The sequence below is a fragment of the Sinohyriopsis cumingii genome, chromosome 4 (assembly GCF_028554795.1).
Source record: "Sinohyriopsis cumingii isolate HCF-2022 chromosome 4, ASM2855479v2, whole genome shotgun sequence".
In the NCBI taxonomy this organism is placed as follows: Eukaryota; Metazoa; Mollusca; class Bivalvia; order Unionida; family Unionidae; genus Sinohyriopsis; species Sinohyriopsis cumingii.
This window is the reverse complement of record NC_142964.1, coordinates 109,291,342-109,308,502: the sequence shown is the minus strand read 5'-3', so window position 1 is coordinate 109,308,502 and position 17,161 is coordinate 109,291,342. Positions and strand designations below refer to the sequence as shown.

The window sequence follows — 17,161 nt, the reverse complement described above, 5'->3', positions numbered from 1 at the left end:
CATTCTCGCAAACATAAGCAGCGGTGACAACAATATTTAAACAAATGCTTTTGTTTAATGATGAAACATTATTATTAAAATTTAAATGATTTTTCATGCATATACACGAGTTTCTTTTCTTCATCTTATATTTATTATAATTTATCAACGGAGATATCTGAAATACACTTACTCGTGAATCATTTTCTTATAACAAGTACATTATAATGTTAAACAGCATCATAAAGGGTGAACATACAACTGGCTGGAAGGTTCATTTATGAAAAATAAAACTTCCCAGGAAAAATGAAAAAATAAGCGTAATAACACAAAACCGAAGCCTCTAACCAAAACCGAGAGTTTCTCTAATTGGATTAGTTCTTTTTGTTACTTTATTTTTGTCGTTCGTGTTTTTCAAAATTTTAATGCGTGCTTTTGTTTACCCGTTGGACACTCATTTTTGGTCGCACCCTCTCAGCTGCTGTAATGTGTGAGTAATTAAATCATTATTATATCAGTCTCTCAACCAAACAATTTATCAAGACCTATACGACATCGTGATCGAGGATCATGTAAATGTATCGTGATAAATTCCTGTGGGGTAGATTGTGTTTTTGAAAAAGCAGTTTTTGAACTTAATCATGTTCGTGTTCCCACTACACCAAGTCTGATGAATATTTCGCAGAGTATGCGTATCGACTCCACTAAACACGACAAAAATATTGCAGTTATCTCCAATTACTTTAGATACTTGTATACATTGCTGAGTATCATAAACGACATCTATGTTTTCGTGACTGCCTCGAGAAAATATTCTTACTGGATTTGATTGTTTGTCCAGTATTACATCATCGTATACTACGAGATTATTAATAAATCCATCGAGGTCATCTACAGATGAAGCTTCATCAATATCGCTGATAAAATTAACTGTATCATTGCCGTCCTCATCCATCAATTTTGCATTTTTATTAAAATCTTGAAGTGCATGGTAACCTCTCTGATCATCTACATGTAGAGCTAATAAATATAACATCTGCGATCTTGTTATCAAATTAAGCAGTAAATGTGTTTTACCCGATCTGGATGGACCTATTATTATCATTCTGATGGAATTCAGTAATGCTGAAATATGTTTTTTTGGTTCTTGCTTTCGTGTCGCCGAGAAATCAATGACATCCATGTTGTAGAAATATAATAAATAATATGGATTAATATAATGTTCGAAGCAGAGAATCCACCCCCACCAGTGGATTAATAACAATAATAACAGATAATAGAAATCGTGCACTTACAGGTAAATGTGTAAAATGTGGTACACACATTTTTTTTATGTCGTCTCGTACGAAAACAGGTGGTGATATCGCTGCTTCATTAAGCAAATTACAGTAGTTTCATGGGCTAAGTATCCAGAAGAAAAACACCTTCCCGGATATAATTATTGTGGTCCTGGAACTCGACTTGATATCCGACTTGACGAGCGAGATCAACCAAGACCTAGAGACTACTCAATAATTGGAATCGATCAAGCATGCCAGGTTCATGATGTAGCATATATAAATAAGGATTTACAACAACGACATATTGCAGATGTGAAGTTGATTCACTCGTTAAGTTCCATAAAGGGGCTTGTAATTAATCAACCGATTATTATTCTGATAATGGAATCGATTTATTATAGCCCAAGACGATATTGGAGGGGTAGAGCAGTAATTAGTAAACTCGTTGATGCAGCAAATGTTACACGTTCTGTTGCTGCAAATTGGTTCGTACGACAGGCAATATGGCAAATTTATATACCACCACCTAAACAATTTAGCATGTACAGTTTGATGTCAGCACTCCTAATGAAGTTCATCATGCATATATTTTGTTTTTACCACACAGTACTATTAAAATTGGTAGACATCAGTCACACACCTACAAATACGCTTTAACTGTCGTTGACGTTGCAAGTAGATATAAGGAAGCAGAACCACTATCAACTAAAACAGCAGCTGAATTAGTATCTGCTTTTGTACGAATTTATAAACGATGAGCCTTGCGATAGCCACATTTACTACAGGTTGATCCTAGTAAAGAATTTCTTGGTTCAGCATCATCTCTGATGATAAAACATAATGTCAAAATTAGACGAGGGCATGCTGTAATTCATCGTGATCAGGCAATTGTTGAACGTTTTAATCTAACAGTAGCTGAGCGGTTATTTGGATATTAATATGAGAAGGAAATAATTCAGAAATATATGAGATCTCGCGAAAGGGTTGCAAGATTATCAAGTGTGATAGCTGAGTTAAATAATTAAATTACTCGTGCAATTTCTATGAAACCTACCAATGAGATCACAGAAAAACATATACCAATACAACGAAATGACTTTTCAAAACAACCAGTTCTAGGTAATGTGACTGTAAGATATTTATATGAACCTGGTGAACATGAAGGTTGTAAAAAAGAGCGACTGATCCTATTTGAGTATTACGACGCATACAAATTCTACCGCGGTAAGATTCACGGGTATACCCGCAATTTACAGACTAGATTCAAATGCTCCTCAACTTGGATTTGTACGTGAACAATTACAAGTAATTCCTGAAGACACACAATTAACACCACATTCACCTTTGTAAACTAGCACCTCGACGTCGATTGCTACAAAACAGGTCAGCATCGCATTTTGACGGGAGTGACCAAGACAATTAATTCTATTTACCGTAAAAAGTATTGGATTATTATTTGAATACTGCCATAACATTACTGTGTTACAGCTCGCACAATGATTATTTTGCTGTTGTTTCAGCTTCATGATAAATGTAACATCGATATTAAAGTCACTTTTATTTTTCTGCCACACTGTTTATAAATAACCAATTTTGTTCTTAATACATCATCACTATTGTCTTCAGAAGTTTGATTTTTATTTTCTGTGAAGTCTGTGTCAAATTTCCGCCGCTGAGACATTCTTCTGACTATAGACACTGCGAGATAAACGAAGTTTGACCATTCGATACGATCATCGACGATCCAAACATTTGTATCAGAGATGGTTAATCCTTGTGATGAATGGATCGCCATTGCGTATCCTAGCGTCCATGAAGTTTTGTCCATAGTTAACGCGCTCTCAACAAAACTCAGAGGAGCTAAAACAATATCATTTAATACAAGATTTCGTTTTCTTGACTCTGTCAAGGAGCTTGATATATCAATGTCGATATTTTGTCGTCGCGTATCTGCTGGTCGACGTATACAGGTAGATTTAAACACGTGTCTTTATGTAACAAAAATAATTGTTGTTGAAGTGTATCGCGAACTATTTTTATACTTGCCATTATCAAATCTTTTGGTCTCTATAAATTCCAAAAATTGTTTAGATGAGTTTCTGAAATTATCTCGCACATTATTTCTCAGTGAACTGTATTCGGTTGTAGTCTGATAAATTTCTTAAACTCTCTTAATTCTGGAACAAGTGCTCTATGATCATCAGTTGATTCTTCATAATAATACACAAGTTTTATTTCAGCCATTTGTGTGGAGACAATCCAATAAAAGGTGGTGGTTGATCATGATCGCCACACATTATTAAAGTAGTATTTTTTGTCAATAACGAATCAAGAAATATTTTTAACGTTTTTAAAGAAACTGTGTATATTTCATCCCAAACAATAATCCTTGGAATATATTTCTCTCCAATTCATTCATGAGTCCATTTATATCCCTTCCATCGACATTTTTAAAAAATAAGTGCATGATTTAATATTTCTTTTTTTTCATTTGTCTTGCGAGTCTGTGTGTAGGTGTTAATACAACTATATAAAAATTCCGAAATAATTCAATCACACGAGTTGTTTTACTACAATCACCTGGTCCGTTGAGATTAACATTCTTATTTCTAGTCACAGGATCATTTACCGATGGCGCGGATGACAATTGTGATATTTGATATTGCATGTAATAAATATCCTTAATTTCAACTTCGGCTGATTCAGAATAATTAAGTATATTTTCTTGTTTTATGCTCCAATTACCCCAAGATGCATTAGTGCCGATATGTAGTTGTTCTAGCAATCCTGTATTTTTTATTGATATAAAATGAATCCGTAGCGATTCTGACAGCAAACTCAGAAACTCTATTTATCATCGATAACCGATTTATCGAAACGTACGCGAGCATTGAAGATCATCATCAATATAACTTACAATTGTACCTAATTTAGTTCCGTCTGATAAATTAACATTACTTCAACTTATAAATGTGTTTCTATTCGTTGTATCTGCAAATATATAATCGAGTTCATCACCATATATATATTTAATCTTGTACAATGTCGTTTATGATCATACGATCCTCCTTGGGTGATTTTACCGATTATTTTTCTGCGAAGATCGTTTGTGATTTTATTCTCAAAAGTATATCAAAATTTTCATCATCTGAACATTTCTTTTGTTGTGGTAAACAAACTTGTTTCCGTGGACGATATGATACAATTGTTTAAATTACTGTCAGAAATATTATTATTTGTACATCAATCATATATCATAATGGAACTATTGGTACCCAACGTTTTTCTGAAAAGTGTTTTCCAAACCAGACAAAACAAATCGGATAAAGACCTTTACCAAAGTCGAATGACTCGATACAGGCAAATCTAGTGAAGCCAAAACCCGGTAAAGGTTCGTTTATCGGAACTCTGGTCAGTTCATGCGTTGGATATCCAAATCTCTTAACATATTCAGAACATTCATCCATTTTAAGTAAACGTCACGGATAACATGCAACCATATCAACCGAGTTAACATCTTTATGATCGTATTTACTATTCCACAATTCATCGTGTCCATATTTTTATACAACCACGTTGTATTTCTTCAAGAAATTCCAATCGTGTTGGTTTCTAAGAATTTTTCTTCTGAAGAAAATGCGCCGCAACTGATGGAAAGGTAAAAATATTAATCGTTAATTGTTCAATATGATCATTGGGATATTTCATCGCAAGATTTTTCAGTTTTGCATGAAAAGATTCTTTACAATATATATCACCATTAGTCCGTACAAACTTTCGATTTATACCTCTATTCGCACAAATCTCAGATTATGGTTTTAACCGTTATTGGACATTTTAATTTGTTTCCTTGCTCATCGACGTCTTTGATAGACACTCTCTCCGGTATCTTTGTCTATTTCTGCCCACTTTTTTTTTATAAAAAAAACCCTTTAAACCATTTCTACGTATCGCATTTGTGTGGTGTTCCGTTACTCGTTCGGCTACACAATTTATTTTCGAAAATTTTGTTGGTTTTACATCATCAACAATCGCGGTTACAGGATATGCTCGTTCATAATACGGTTTGTCAATACCAGTCAACATTCCTGGTTTGGAATTTTTTCTCAATACGGCGATTTTGTCATTATGAAGGACAGGGTCATGTTTGTCACGGATAATGCAAGTATTATTGTCCGTTTCTGCTAATACATTTTACTTTTAAAAAATATATCTTTGATCCTTGAGTTAATTAATAATTGTCGCCGCTCCTTGGTCGTTCATTGAAGCACCAATTACTTCATTATTCTAACTGTTGACCGCACATGAGATGCGCCATCTTTGCGAAATTCTTCCTTGGCATCATGAATACTTTTAATTAGATTTTTCGTCAGATCAACCAGATATCGATTCGGTAAGTCAGGTGTTCTACTGTCAAGATCATATATAATCTTAATCGTTGATAATATCTCAAACTCATCCATGTTATAATTAAGACAACTATTTAAATTGAAATATAATGATATATATAATGATTCAAATAAAGAATAAATGCAAATTGCTTATGATAAGTTCTACAACTCCCTGTAAAAAGCTTGCATAAACGAATTATGTGGACGTCACTTACAAAGTGTGCGAAGAAGGAGTTTAGGACCAAAACTGTGTGTTGGGGTTAGAGGAGAAACGCAGTTGTGTGTACAATATGATAGCAAACAATACAGAAAGCTGAAAAGATGTTATGATAAAATAAATAAAACCGAGAATAATGACAAGGTTATAAGGATTGCTGAAGATTATCTCGCCGGATTTTCAAAATAACAATCAAGACAAATAATAATATTATACAAAATGGAGGAACATGAATTTGTAAAACATCGTATCGTCAAGAATTACGAGGCATCTCGCGATCATGTCAGCAGGAACTGTGGACTAAAAAGACAAGTTGGTAATGTTACTAACGCTTGTTATTTCATGTTCAATACTAAAGGTAATGCATATTTATTCCTGTCATAGATTCGTATACGAATGTTTTATTGGATTATTCAAGAATAGTCTTGTGATCGATCCTATTAACTGGACAATTCCTTAGGTAATTTACGAGCTATAACACAAAGTCAAAATAGCAAGTTTGAAAAGAATGGTGAACACTGTAAATTTCCAAAAGTGATGTGATGTGATTTTTATTTTTAACGTAGCTTTAGCAATGTTTCAGTCATATCGCTACGATGTCTGCAATGTGGCAGTTTATAGTGATGTCTAGCACTGGGGCATCATGCCGCAGACATGAAGCATGATGTCCCACCCAGTCACATTATCCTGACACCAGGCCGACCAGTCCTAACACTAACCTCTTAATGCTGAACGCCAAGCGAGGCATCTCTTAGTACCATTTTTTAAGTCTCTGGTATGACTCGGCCGGGGATCGAACCCACGACCTTCCGCATCCGAGGCGGACGCTCTAACCACTTGGCCACCGGAGCGGTTCCAAAAGTTATAACGTCTTTAAATACAGAAACTGGCGAATAAATAATATTTCAATCAACGAATACAGTTAGAAAATATTTTGGTATTAACTCGCGTTCGGCAAAACATGACGCAGATATTATTTCCAGATCGGCTTTTTCGAAGAAATATGAACAAAACATATTTTTTTATTGTTGAAGGGAGATAACTATGTGAAGCTAAGCTCTTTCCGGTAGAGTAATTAAGCAGTTATCTCGTCTGTTACTGCATGCCTATAACTGGCATGATTATTTTTGTTTTTTATCATTGTAACTAATTATATGCAATAATTTAACCATATGTGTGATGCTTAGTTTCAGTAAAGTATTATAATTTTGCAATAGTTCAAATTAGTGAAAGGATATTTGCATCTTTTAACTTCGTCTCCCTTGAGAAAGTCAATACAGAAAATCAATCTCACGCTTTGTAATGCAGTAGTGTTTTCTTAGATCTCTCTGTTGTATAGAAATATATGTATTTTAATCCTAACTTATTGAAAGGCATAAATATATACAGTATATGACTATTCTGATACGACGTGTTCTGAAAAATGGAAATATATCCATGCCGTGGTTATAATAATGATCATTTGAAGGAATCCACCATAGGTAACTTCATAATAATTTCTGAAACATATATCAGTAAGATATGAACGCAGGACAGTGGTAGCGTGTTGGATTCTCATACTCGAGGTTCGGCGTTTCAATCCCTGTAGACGGTGGTGATATTTCGCAATTGATCTTGAATAGATGTGGCGGAAGTCTCATGCTCGAACTTAACAGAAACGTACACCTTCCCACCATGTTATCAGGCAGTGGGTAATCTTTTGCACTCTCCCTGGGTTGATTATTGGGGAGGATGTGCATTCATCTGTTGAACGTACTATAATGTATTGTGCCGTCCTTATGATTAGATTGTATGTATTGTGCCGTCCATAGAATAAGTTATTGAACTGAGATTATACGTATTGTGCCATCCATAGAAGTTTGTTATATAGTTAAGATTATATGTATTGTGCCGTCCTTAGAATTAAGTTATAGAATATAGATTTTATGTTTTGTGCCGTCCGTAGAATTAAGAATATATGCATTGTGTCGTCCATAGAATTGTGTTATAGAATTAAGAATATATGTGTTGTGCCGTCTTTATAATTAAGTTATAGAATTAAGATTATATATAATAATATACAAAAATATAATAATATGCAATATTATTATTATTTTAAATATATGTTTATAATATAATGAACTTTGAAAATATTTGTGCTATTATTTCTGCAATTAAAATATTTAAACATAAATGTATAAAAAAATCTGATGAACTGAATCCTGAAAAAATTATTTGTGATTTTAAATCATTACAACGTACATTCGAAGATAGATATTTACTACCAGCAGAATATAAATGTATTAAGCTCATTCACTGATCTATGTTCCAATCCCTTGCTGTGGTCACGGATACAAAAGTTGAGAAATTCGTCTCGCTTTCACGCATAGTTGAGCAAATTAGATCGGAATTGTCTCAAGATTACAAAGACAAAAACAAAAACAAAATGAATACACGTGTGAGGCAATTAAGAAATATTATGTCAGATCATGAAAACGAAAGCGCTGCTGCTAGTAATTGTGAAAGTAAGAGATAAAATCGTGACAACGTTTCTAAAGGGGATTGGGAAAGTGAAAGTAGTGAAAACGTAATTGATGAAAATGAAAGTTAATGCAACTGGGGTCCCTGTCGCTAGTGATTGTGAAAGTCAGTCATTACCTGAAATCCAGCCGAGAATCATTAAAAAAGTTATGTTATAATACATTAATTTTTTATTTGCTTTGACTTTGTTAAGGATTGTTATTATTATTATGTAAGTTTTTTTTTTGGATAAGAGTTTCATTATTTTTAGTACTATTACCTCATCAAATTACAAAATCTGACTGATTTTCACAATTATGAGTACCCCGGGAAATGATAAAATCTGACTGATTTTCATGACTTTAAGTATCATACACCCCATCAAATTATAAAATCTGATTGGTTTTCACAATTACGAAAACCCTAAATCCCATCAAATTTGAGAATCAGTGAAGAACATGTAGATAATATTTATTCTGATAAAACTATTTATTATGATAATAATATTTATTCTGATGATACTATTTATTCTCATAGTAATATATTTTTATTCTCATAATAATATTTGTTATATTTTCTGTTTTTAGTAGGATTTTAACAATTGTAAGTACCATTCAAACCAGCAAAGTATAAAATCTGACTGATTTTCAGGATTACGAGTACCATATACCTCATGAAATTATAAAATCTGACTGATTTACTGGATTTTAAGTAACATTCACCCCATGACATTATAAACTCTGATTTTCATGATTTTAAGTACCATATACCTGAAATGTGAACCAGCATAAGTAAAAAATAAAATTCTGTTATAATATATTTATTTGTTCCTTTACAAATTCAAGGATGAAATTATTATTATGTGATTTTTTTCTTTCTATTTTCGATGAGATGTTCATTATATGGAGGATTATTTAGCCCATCAATTTGATGAAATTGTTTAATAATCTGATTTAATTTGGATAGTATAAACAACAATTTGATGAAATTGTTCGATAATCTGATTTAATTTGCGTAATATACCCATCAATTTGATGACATTTTTCGATAATCTGGAATAATATTAATAACGATAAAATCAATAATAAAATTATTGAACATAAAATTGTTAACGAAATAATCTGAAAAATTATGGTTAATATACCCATCAATTTGATGAAATGTTTTGATAATCTGATTTTATTTTGGCAATACTACAATCAATTTGATGAAATCTAACTAATGATTATTAAAACATAAATTCTGTTACAAAATTGTATTTGTTTTTTGATAATGTCAAGGCTAAATAAATTATTATTATTATTATTTTTAAATTTCTGTTTTCGATAAGATTTTTAATATTTTGAGTATTATTTTACCCCATCAGTTATAAAACCTAACTAACTTTTGTTATTTTAAATATCATTGTACCCTCAATTATTAAATCTGACTAATTTTCGTTATTTTGAGTAACATTTTACACCACCAATTATACAATCAGTTATAAAGTCTGACTGATTTTTGTTATTTTAAGTAGCATTTATTTACCCGAAATCTGAGCGAGGATCAGTAAAAAATAAGTGTTCTTATATATATATATATATATATATATATATATATATATATATATATATATATATATATATATATATATATATATATATATATATATATATATAATGTCCCCTGATTATGAGCCAGGATTGAAAATCAATCACTAACGTCAGGATATATGATCTTACATACAAAGTTATACTGAGAGATTTATTATGTAAATCAAGTAACTGTCCAGATTGGTCAGTAAGTTTGAAATGTATCATTGATAATAGCGGACTATGACATCGCAAATAGGCCGCTATTAATGGGTTATTGTACGATCAAATATCCAGGAGGTATTTGGGGTGTAATTGTGTATAAAATATCTCCATCCTGACCCTGATTTGATTTTCAAGATCGATTTGATAGCTGCCGGCAATTGCATCTCATACAGGATCAACTGCAACTGTTGATGTTCTATTTACGATTTCTGGAGAAATATGCCTGCCGCCACCGTACGGATCATTGTCATGTTTGAGAATATTTGCTGGTGGAGCTATTTTTCTCCATCACTCAACAATTTTAGGAAAATATTCATCGATGATATCGTTGACTGATTTTTTTAGTTCGTCGGTATTAAATTCTGGTATTATACAAGTTAGTAATTCCGCTTCGGTTATTGTATATTGATTGATAAATAGTCTCTTAATTGGTAATCGTAGCTTTCTCCACCCCCCACCCCCCCCATCGCTTGTTAACACACCACTACCATTTATAAGCTTAATAATAATTCCGCTAGCATGCTCAAGATCTGATACAACTTGTTGTATTGTTTCAATGATTTTCCTTTTTAGATCGCTATTAGGATACTCCAAAATATAAATGTTAAATACATTTACTAATGTCGTTGATATAGGTATGTGTTAATCTTTATTTTCATTAGTAATTGATCTAAATTCTTCTGTATTAGCAACAAATTATAAGACTTTTCTGGATCACGTTTGTGTAGAATAGAATAATTATAAGGAAGATCAGGATTCCATGGTTATTTATTCTGATATTCAGAAGTTAAATTTTTTTCTCTCGTTATTATAGGAATCATCTCGTTTTGGTTCTGTTGGTAATTGATAAACAGGCGATATCACAGGCCATCCTAACTAGCTTCGGATTGATGATTGATATATGTCTACAGAATAATCTAGATAATTTATTTCTATCGCAGCTGATAAAATTAGTTCGTGAACTGTGATAGCAATTTTTGATTCTTTACCTATAATAGATTTATTTCTGCGTTGTAATCGTTGACTTGTTCAATGTGATAATTAACTGTGGGAATTCTAATAAGTTGCCTATCGGGAGTTCCATCATCTTTATTCTTATTTGCCAATACCAGTGAATTGTTTGCTGGCAATCCACCAAATGATTTTAGTTTAAAATTGGGCCAAATATGATATACTCTTAATTGTGCTAGTGCTATTTCTTTCGCTGGAATTGCAGTTGGAAAAATGACGCTAAATTCAGGATTGGTTGAATTTGCTGATATCATCGTAGTTTTTAACGGAGTTGCATTAACGACAAGCCGCTGTAGTAACTCGTTCGCAGTTGACTTTATTATTATTATTATTATTATTATTATAGGGCGTGTATTCAATCACATTCATTACTTCTTTGTAAATCTTAATCATGTCTGTGAACTTAGCATCTGATATTATTCTATCACTAAGATATAATGATATCAACGAAGATAATTTAGAATATGCTAACGTCGATGCATGTAATTTTGTATTTGTACACGTGCATATTTGTTGGCGATGATATTAAGAATACCACCAATTGCTGTTACAGTTGAAACACAAATTGTTACAACTGCTGGTGATGTCATTGCTATTGTTGATAGTAATACGCCGGTTTCAGCGATAACAGCAGACACCGAATAAACAATTGTCAGCAATAACTAATCGTCTGATATATATTTTTTTACTTTTACTGAATATTCGTCAACGATATTTTTTAGTTTTGTTTGCCATCCACGTGCTTGATTGCATCTGTAATGTTGAACGTCGATTGTGGAGCTCATTATATTTTAAGTAGGTGGTAGTTTAGCAACTAATTCAAGACACAATAATACAACACAGAGTTTGCCATTTTGGGGGGGGGGTTTCCACCACAAATATTTCCTCGTCGTTTTGCTCCAACGTCACTAACATATATCCAGAGGTTAGTGCATAACGCGGTGAAATTGTTGTAGATATCATAAATGTCGTAGTGCCGAGTACTGAGCACCAGTATATACCGGTAACCTCAGCACGATGTTTGATGGATTTATTAATTCGTGTCCATAATGTTGATCCAGACGCTACTGTATTTACTACACTGTCGGTGATCTTTTTCATGTCATATAGTTTAATACCGATAAGTGTTGGCCTTCCAAAGAAATCATCAACAATTCGGTTTTTTGTTTGAGCAAATTGGAAAACGCGTTTACGTGAGCAGTATAATCGGATCTAAATGTGGCCATTCCATCATTGATTGTCATTAACGAGTTCATCATCGGAATGTTGCTATAATTCGAAATATTTCTTCGTTGCAGCGTCATTGCTTGATTCTGGTTCTCCAAAACCAGTAATTTTATTATTAGTCATATTGAGAGAACCAGTCATTGTATCACCTGCGGTTTATAAACGATCATTGATCTCAGTTCTGATAATGTTGTTGTTGGTGTCTACATATCTTTTTGTTACACATGATCATATAATATCCCTAATTCTTCTGATGCGTTCAGCAATATCTCCCATGATTGATAGAACTGATTTGTTAATTTTACCGTTTATAGTAAACACTAAGTTATCTTCAGTTGCGCCTGGAACCCGCAGAATACTATCTGTCAATGGGATATTACTCGTCTTTAATCGTCCTTGTTTATCCTGAAAAACAACGACTTCATTTTGGTCCACATTTGACTTAAAACATTAGCGAGTTCATGTTTGACCTCGTCAAGGGCTGCATATTTAGGTAACTCGCCCTGAGGTTTGCCCTGAGTCTTACTCAGAGAAGATCTTCCGTAAATATATACCATTATACTTTAAGATCTCTTTCAAACGACAGACCGTCTGCTTGTATACTCGTGCACAACTTTAGGATGTGTTGTTGTTGATGATGACACAGCTTCGAGTACAACGATTACTTCTCGCCCGCATATTGGCGGATCTGCTGTTATTGTCCATGTTGGTATGTCGAATACCAGACTGGAGTGTTTATTGTGTTTACGTAATATAATGTTTTTTTCCGTCATTCATGTATGTAGCACTGTTGAATAACGCCATAATATCATTATTAACAAAACCATCTCTAATACCATCTCCATTTTCAGTATCATCTGTTTTCAGAATTTCACCTTCTACTTCAATAAATGCTCCAGCGGGTAAGAAATATCTACTTTGTCCTGAACTTGAAGTTCGATTCCTCTACGCTGATTTGGCTCTCGTGCGTCATCAAAATAATATTGATACTCGCGCACAGATTCATATTTGAGAATAAGCGCGTCCATGTCAAATGATGGATCATATACGTTTACACATTGTATTATAATTACTATCGTCTAATACGAAGACCACTTCCTGCTATCAGACTTGTATTTCTGTTTTTTTTGTGATGCTTCACCAGTCAACTCTGTTAGTTTTTTTATTTGCAGCTTGACTTATTGTGTTACTACAATTTGCAGGAATAACTTCAGTGCTTGGTAGTATTAGTGGTTATGGTGTTCGTCGAATTAATTATGTTAGTCTATCCTTGATTGCCAAACACGCTTTACCTGCAACTTCAACAACTGCGCTAGGATTTTGTTTTAGGAACAAAATCATTCTATCTCATTCTTAATTGTGTCGCAACAGGTATTGCTTTTGGAGCTAATTCTTCTACATAAACCTTGAATAAAATCGCCAAGTCCATTGCCAAAAGTTGTTTTATAGACTGGTTATCGTAAATTTATCACCATGACCATTACATGTCCACGATGAGCATTATGTATGATCATCTTATTTTAGTTATTGTATCTAATTGCATACATTCAATCACTGTGATAATCACCAACGATTTTATCGATGTGAGACCGATAAACATTAATGCCCATGATACCGTCTATATATAGTCGTTGACAAATATCAGCTGCTTCATTAACAATTTATGGTGAATTATTACCAGCTGATTTTCCGCCAATCACAATTTTTAGTCGTTCAAAATCGGCAATGACGTTGCTTGGACATGGAGCAATAAGGCCACTTCCTTGTATGGTAATACCACTTCCAGCTTCTCGTTCTTCCCCACTTATTATTTTATCTGCTCTTTTCTTCAATAATATTGAGCTGATTTCCTTTCTCCTCTTGCTTTCTCATGTTCATGCTTCATTTCTTCCTCTCTTTGTTTCCTTTCTTATACTACTTGTTCAATATACTCATTAACCGTTTGGTTAAAAACGTAAAACTGAATAATATCTTCCTTAGATATGATCTGCAAAGTATTAGTGGCGACATGGTATATATCCTTAACCCAATCAGATTTTTAAAAAGAGTTTTAACATATTCGGGTTTTACATACTTATATCTTATATGATATCCAAACGCAGCAATATCAAGTATTTTAACTGGCTAATATATTTCGGCAGTACCTTCCGGCATAAATGTATCAATAATGTTAGTTGTAGCTTTAATATGAGGTTAAACTTCAGGTTGTGGTTGATGAGGTTGCTGGGGTGGTGGTTGAGCTGCTTGCAAACGGCCAGCAATATCAACAGGCAATGTTTCAAGAGCTTTCTGAGTCGCCTCAGTTGCTGTAACTATTTTCTTTGTTGGCTTAAATAATGATTCTGTACCTTCTGCAAATTCCATCTGAGACTTCTGACGCGCCTGTAATTTATGTTTGACAGCATCACGAATAGGGGTAAATTGCTTTATTGACTCTAGTCGCTCTCGAACTAATATAGCAGTGCGAATTCCATTATTGATACAATAATGATTTAATTACTCACACATTACATCAGCAGAGAGGTTGCGACCAAAACTGTGTCCGACGGGTAAACAAAAGCACGCACTAAAATTTAGAAAAACACGAACGACAAAAATAAAGTAACAAAAAACAAAACTAACCTAATTAGTGAAACTCGGTTTTGGTTAGAGGCTTCGGATTTTTTTGTTATTATGCTTATATTTTTAGTTTTTCGTAGGAAGTTTTATTTTTCATAAATGGACCTTCCAGCTAGTGGTCTGTTCACCCTCTCTGCTGTTTAAACAGTATGGTATGAAATGTCACATAAAAAGAGTTATTTTACGAGACCTAGAAAATTTTTCGTGTACCTGTTATGATGGCTTTCTTTAATAATCCGTTGAAATTATCTCGGGTCCTATCAGTTTATAATGCTACGATGAACTATTACATGACAGACTGTAATACAAGCATGTTTATTCCCAAATTTATTACGGTGATGCTACGGTGATGCTAATACTATTATTCTCCACATTCCAGAAAATTGTTTTCTACGACTGGCTTCCATTGTGGCTAGAAATTGACGCTAACTTCAACACGATGAATATGTGGAGTAAATACCCCTATACAGGTAAAATAAAGCACACTGAAGTGATACCAATGTAAAGGTGAAATATAGCAAGCTGGAATGAAAACCTATATAAAAGTGAAATAAAGCACACTGAAGGGAATACCCATATGAAGGTAAAATAAAGCACGATGGAGTAAATATTCATACAAAGGTAAAATAAATCACGCTGGAGTCAATACGCATGTAAAGGTAAAATAAAGCACGATGGAGTAAATATCCATACAAAGGTAAAATAATGCACGCTGGAGTCAATACGCATGTAAAGGTAAAATAAAGCACGATGGAGTAAATATCCATACAAAGGTAAAATAATGCACGCTGGAGTCAATACGCATGTAAAGGTAAAATAAAGCACGATGGAGTAAATATCCATACAAAGGTAAAATAATGCACGCTGGAGTCAATACGCATGTAAAGGTAAAATAAAGCGCGCTAAACTGTAAAAGTGATAGATGTTTTCTACTGCCTCCAAAACCTGTACTAAACTAATCTTTTACATGATATCGCTCATTGTTCAGTAGCACTTTCCGATCGTATTTGTTGATTTCTGTATGACACGAAGCATATAGAAGATACATGGATACAGATATTGAAAATATACATACACTTGCATATATACATACATACATACATACATACATACATACATACATACATACACTAAAGTTAAGTGTATCACGTTGGGAGTGTCAAACTTTGTTGTCAGACAGTACAATAAATTTATTTGTATCAAATTGTTGGGGGTGAACATGGTTGTCAGTCCGTATTATAAAGTTAAATGCATCAAGCTTTAAGCTAAAACGTGGTGGTCAGACCGTATGCTACAGGTAAAGTGAATTGAAGTTTTGTATATCCTGCGTTCCTTTTTTGTTTTCTTCTATTTTCAGAGTATCGTTAATGTACATATCGTCACAAAGTGAAAGAATTATAAGCATGGGTAAAGATAAAGCACTAGTGTAGTCATAGAAGTGGACGATTTATGACGCTGTTATTTTTTGTATACATGCTCAAGAATTCTAGGGCACCAATATACTTAACACTCTTTTTATTCCGGTTGAAACTATGCGTGAACGTTTTTACATAGATATGTCCAATTTTAGGATAAATGAACTCTACAGTAATGGAAAGCAAATATTTAATACTACGAATCGGAGCAGGGAGCCATCTAAAATTCTGTGGAAAATACTATGCGAGATAAAATTTCATGTGCTAAGAAGTCCTTAACCCATGCTTATTGCTTACTTTGAAAACATGGACGTGAAAAACAGCCGGAAATGTAGGATACACTACTTAGAACAATGGTAAAAAAACGTGTTTATGAGAAAAATCCCCACCAGGTAATTTGGTATTGTTATTTATGGTCTTTATATGTTGTCTTAAAGAACTCCGACTATAATAAATGTGTCAATGTGCCATTAAATGTACTGCTTCCATCACCAGCGTCACATCCTCAATGAAATACATCGATGTTTGCCGTTAATACTGATAATGCCTCTGCTTTAGCTACTACTACAACTACCACTACTACTGCTTTTTTCAGGCTATGATCCCAGTATTCATCCAGGAATAACACACGAGTTCCAGGCGGCAGCGATGAGATTTGGCCATACGCTTGTTCCACATGGTTTATGGGTTAGGCAAGTACCTGTTCCATAGGTCTTTCCTTGTTTAT

The 17,161-nt window shown here is 33.5% G+C and overlaps 1 protein-coding gene across 1 annotated transcript in view; it reads left to right on the top strand.

The window, feature by feature from the left end:
• LOC149801861 (dual oxidase 2-like) overlaps positions 1-17,161 on the top strand; it is an 85,416-nt gene that overhangs the window by 11,784 nt on the left and 56,471 nt on the right. Inside the window, exons 7-8 of the mRNA XM_089956227.1 lie at positions 15,399-15,489; positions 17,030-17,126. Coding sequence (XP_089812353.1) covers positions 15,399-15,489; positions 17,030-17,126 — 188 coding nt within the window. The remainder of the gene's footprint in view (positions 1-15,398; positions 15,490-17,029; positions 17,127-17,161) is intronic.